The 4307-nt window shown below is 34.5% G+C and overlaps 1 protein-coding gene across 1 annotated transcript; it reads right to left on the bottom strand.

The window, feature by feature from the left end:
• Positions 1 to 208: 208 nt before the first annotated feature.
• Positions 209 to 1152, bottom strand: LOC122050545. Its single transcript, XM_042611440.1, has 2 exons — positions 865 to 1152; positions 209 to 763 (listed from the first exon to the last, which is right to left on the bottom strand). Exons 1-2 carry the CDS (start codon positions 1150 to 1152, stop codon positions 209 to 211), a joined length of 843 nt encoding a protein of 280 aa, XP_042467374.1.
• Positions 1153 to 4307: the final 3155 nt, after the last annotated feature.

Below are 4307 nucleotides of genomic sequence, written 5' to 3'. Positions count from 1 at the left end.
ATTGCAGCTCATAATCAAGAAGCAAATACAAAAGAAAATAGCAACCTGAGTATTTTCCTACACAAACATACCATAGCAAACCTAACTTCTCTCCCCCCCCCCCCCCAAAAAAAAACATACCAAAGTACCAAGTTAAGTTGTTGTATGAACAAAACAATTTTCCCCCAAAAAAAAATACATACATAAAATCACCAACTTAACTTTTTAGCTAACTATTGCAAGCGTAGCTCTTCTGGGAAACCAAAAAAACTCCAATAAGATTAGGATGTTCATTTAGCAATTCAATAGCTTCAAAAAGTTTGTCAACCTCCAAACCCAATTTAGCCACTGCTTCATATATTTCTGCAGGCTTCCAAACTTGAGTGTTTGTATTTAAAATAGCTTGTGCAATATCTTTCATTGCCGAAGACACCTCATTTAATTGGGATGAGTACTCATTTGTCATTGGTGCTTTTCTTTTTTTACCTTTTGCAACTGAAGCATTAGGTACAAAAGGATTTGATGTTCCAAATTGTGATCCCGGTGTTGATGGCATACTTTCAAAATCAAAGGTAGAAAAATTATCCAAATAAACTTGATTGTTTGCTTGCATCTCATCAATTTCATCAATACTAATATGAGCTTCCTCTCTTTCCCATCTTTGTACTTTTTCTTTAGCACTCTCAGCTTGAGCTCCAGTTGCTACATCTTTCTCATATCTCTCTCTGAGAATCTCCAAGTGGTGAAGGGATTTTCCTTTGATATTTTTGTACTTTGAATTGACCTAGTAACAAAAGGAAATCACAATAAGAAAGTTCATAAACAAGCATGTGCAAGGAAGATGCTACCAACTATATTATAGGAAATGAAATATAATACTCATACCTTTATCAATGATTTCCACACCTCTAGAGGAGCCTCAAATGTTTTAGAAGAATCATTCCATCCTATTCCACTTTTAAACTCAATTTCTTTTGCTAGCACCATTTGTTCTTTAAGAGTTTTGAGACGATTCATCACTTTGGTTTTGTTGATGTTCAAAGAAAATTTATCATTAATTTCCTCTACCACCTTCCTATATGCTTCAGCAGAAAAAGCTCTATCTTCCTTTTGACCCTTACTCTTTTGCTCCCTAAGAACTTCAAGCATCACACCATCATTTCTGTGGTCCATTTAAAGTATGCATTACAATCATTTCCTCCTTCCACTTCAAAAACTTTTTCAGCATCCATATCACCACCTATAATGTACTGAAATTAAAATAACATAATAATAAATTATAAAACATGAAAGTTAATCATCCATTATAATGTCACATCCAATAACAACTAATAAATCAAACCATACATCAACTCTAGTTCATGTTTGAGAACAACAATAATACACACAAAAAAAAAATCAATGTCTAGTTATATAATCATTCCACATTTGTGCGGCAATAGAGTGTCTTAAGATTCCCCCCGTTCGTCCATCTTCTCCTCTAGCAATTGCTCCATTAGCAAGTCCATGATTAGGCTCATTATTTATGAGATCCCTATCAACTTGTGCAATAATTTCTTCATCTGGATCAAAATCCACTAAGAAGTTGTGCAAGATGCAGCATGCTAAAACAATTTCACTCACTATCTCTACATCATATCTTGACATTTCTGCTAATATTGGAAACCTATTCTTCAAAACACCAAAAGCTCTTTCAATTGCATTGCGTAATGAGGAATGTCTTAAGTTGAATAACTCTTTTGGATTTTCAAGTGGATGTCGAGAATATTCTTTCAAATGATATCGAGTGCTTCGATATAGAGTGAGAAATGTTGACCTCAACATATATCCAACATCGGCTAAGTAGAACTTACCTAAAAAATAGAATTTAAAATATTTATATAAAATAATTCAGAAAAGTTTTAAATAGACATGAAACAAATTTATGGAAAAACCTAATATCTTGAGGGGCATTTAGATTATCTTCTTTACTTAACGCATTATCTAAAATTCTTGAATCTGAAGTGGAGCCCTCCACTCAGGTAATACGTACGTGAATTTCAAGTCAAAAGTACAAGCTGCCAAGACATTCATTGTAGGATAGTTTTTCCTTCCTCTATACCTTGACACATCTTCTTTTGAAACCTTCACTCGGATATGTGTTCCATCTATTGCACCGATACAATTCTAAAAGTTTCAACATAAACCAGTAATCATTTTCATGTGACATTACAAAAAAAAATTCAAAACAATATTTATATTTAAAAATAGCTTAAAGTATGGATAGAATCTTCCTCCACTGTTGAGTATTTGTGGTGAGACAGTAGAACAATTTGCTTGGACTAACAATTGATCTTGAAGTGTTATTAAAGCTCTAAGAACTTTGTGGAAATGACGACTAATGGTCTCAGTAGATCAACGAAAGAAAAAACTTTCTGATCGAACACGTCCTTGACCACTTAAAATATGTAGAAACTTAGCAACTTGTTCCTCAACAAAACTGTATTGATTATCCCTCAGAAGTCTTCTTCCACGAAGTATTGCAACTAATCGAGTGAAAGTATCATAACTCATGCGTATTATAGAGCGTGAGTTATAATGGGCTTCTAATTGAGCCATCAATTCTCGGCGCACTTGATTTTCCATTACATCGTTGTGATTAGGTAGTTGGTCTTTCAATACAAGACACATGTCGAGCCATATATTGCATGCAAGCTAAATAACCATCATAAGCAACTATGGCTAAGATTGCATTTCTATCAAATTGCCTCATATTACGTACAATGTAAGTGTCTTTCAATTTTCCAATCTTGGCTCACTTATAGCCATATTGAATGCTAACTCTGGATTTACCAATCTTTGCTTGAACAAGTACCAACTTTCATGTAGTAGACAATAGCTTGGAAAGAAACAAATAACAAGATAAGTTGTACCACACAAACAAGCAGTATAGTTTGTACCTTCTATATTTTGCACCACACAAACAAATAACAAGATAAGTATCATCTTCAATACAGAATAGTTTAGGCACAAAACCAAAATCAAACAAAGCCACAAAGACACGGAACAAAACCAAACAAAGGCAAAACCAATAAAGCACAAAACAAAACAAGGGCCAAAACCAACGAAGCACAAAATCAACAACATCCATACCTCCGATTGATGATGCAGCGGTGGTGACGGGAAGAAGGTGGCGCACGGGAAGAAGGTGGCCGACAACAGTATGAAGAAGGTGGTGCACGGGAGAAACGGTGCAAGGAGAAGTTTTCGGTACAAGGAGAAACGGCGCACAGGAGAAAGGAAGGAGAAAACAAGAGAGTCGACAGATGGAAAAAAGGATTTTAAGTTAAAAGGGTAATTAAGTAATTTTAGTTGTTCATGGTAAATTCTCTATCCAAATCTGACCATTTGAGGTCTAATTTACTGTTCACGTTTTGAATGAAATTGGAATTGAATTCCATATTCAATCCATATCAAAAATTCATTCCAAACTATGGAATTTAATTCCAATTACCATAGGAATTCATTTCCATAGGATTCCAAACAGGGTGTAATAAACAAAACATATTGTTGTATTTTCAGCTATTCTCCTATGTTTTTAAAATACCTAAATCAGGTATCCTAATTTCAAACCTACCAAATCACATACCCGATAAAAATGAACAATTTATCAAATGGCTTATGCGGGATTCTGAATTTACCAAAAAGTCATATTATAGTTTTGTATTTATCACAGAGCGCATTAAAATATATGAAATTTTCCTTGTGCCCCTCCCACCATCCTCCTCTTTCTCCACCTCATTTTTCAAGACGTCCGTGGTAAATTAGAATTGTTTTGATTTAAAAATTTAATTGATGATTTGGATACTGATAACATCAACATTTTTCTCCTTCTTTCTCTCGGCAAGTGCAAGTCTTGAGCTTTTCTTAACTCTCCGATTGTGAAAATCTTTCACTCTATTTTAGTTACGAGATTGTCCCCTACCAAAAGCCTACAAAAGTATCTTCATGTGTCCCTCAAGCGACATCAAGAGTTTCTGATGAAAATCCACACTGATCACATCTCTATAATAAAGGTTTAGGATTTTTGTCAATACTCTCCTTTCATAATGGCACAAGGAAGTAGGTCGAGTGTTTCATCCTCTACTATTCAATTATCCGCAAAGGTATCACCTTCGAACTATCGAATTTGCAAAGGCGCAACCATTTAAACAGAAACTGCATTGGAACTGCATGTTAAGTCACTTTAATAGTTTTTTTGAAGCATCCACAAAGAAAGAAAGGCATCATGGATCTGTGATTTTACATGATCGACACATAGTAATGATCAAACAGTCTCCCTTTAGTAT

This window comes from Zingiber officinale, chromosome 3A (genome assembly GCF_018446385.1).
Source record: "Zingiber officinale cultivar Zhangliang chromosome 3A, Zo_v1.1, whole genome shotgun sequence".
Lineage (NCBI taxonomy): Eukaryota > Viridiplantae > Streptophyta > Magnoliopsida > Zingiberales > Zingiberaceae > Zingiber > Zingiber officinale.
This window is presented reverse-complemented; position numbering and strand designations above follow the sequence as displayed.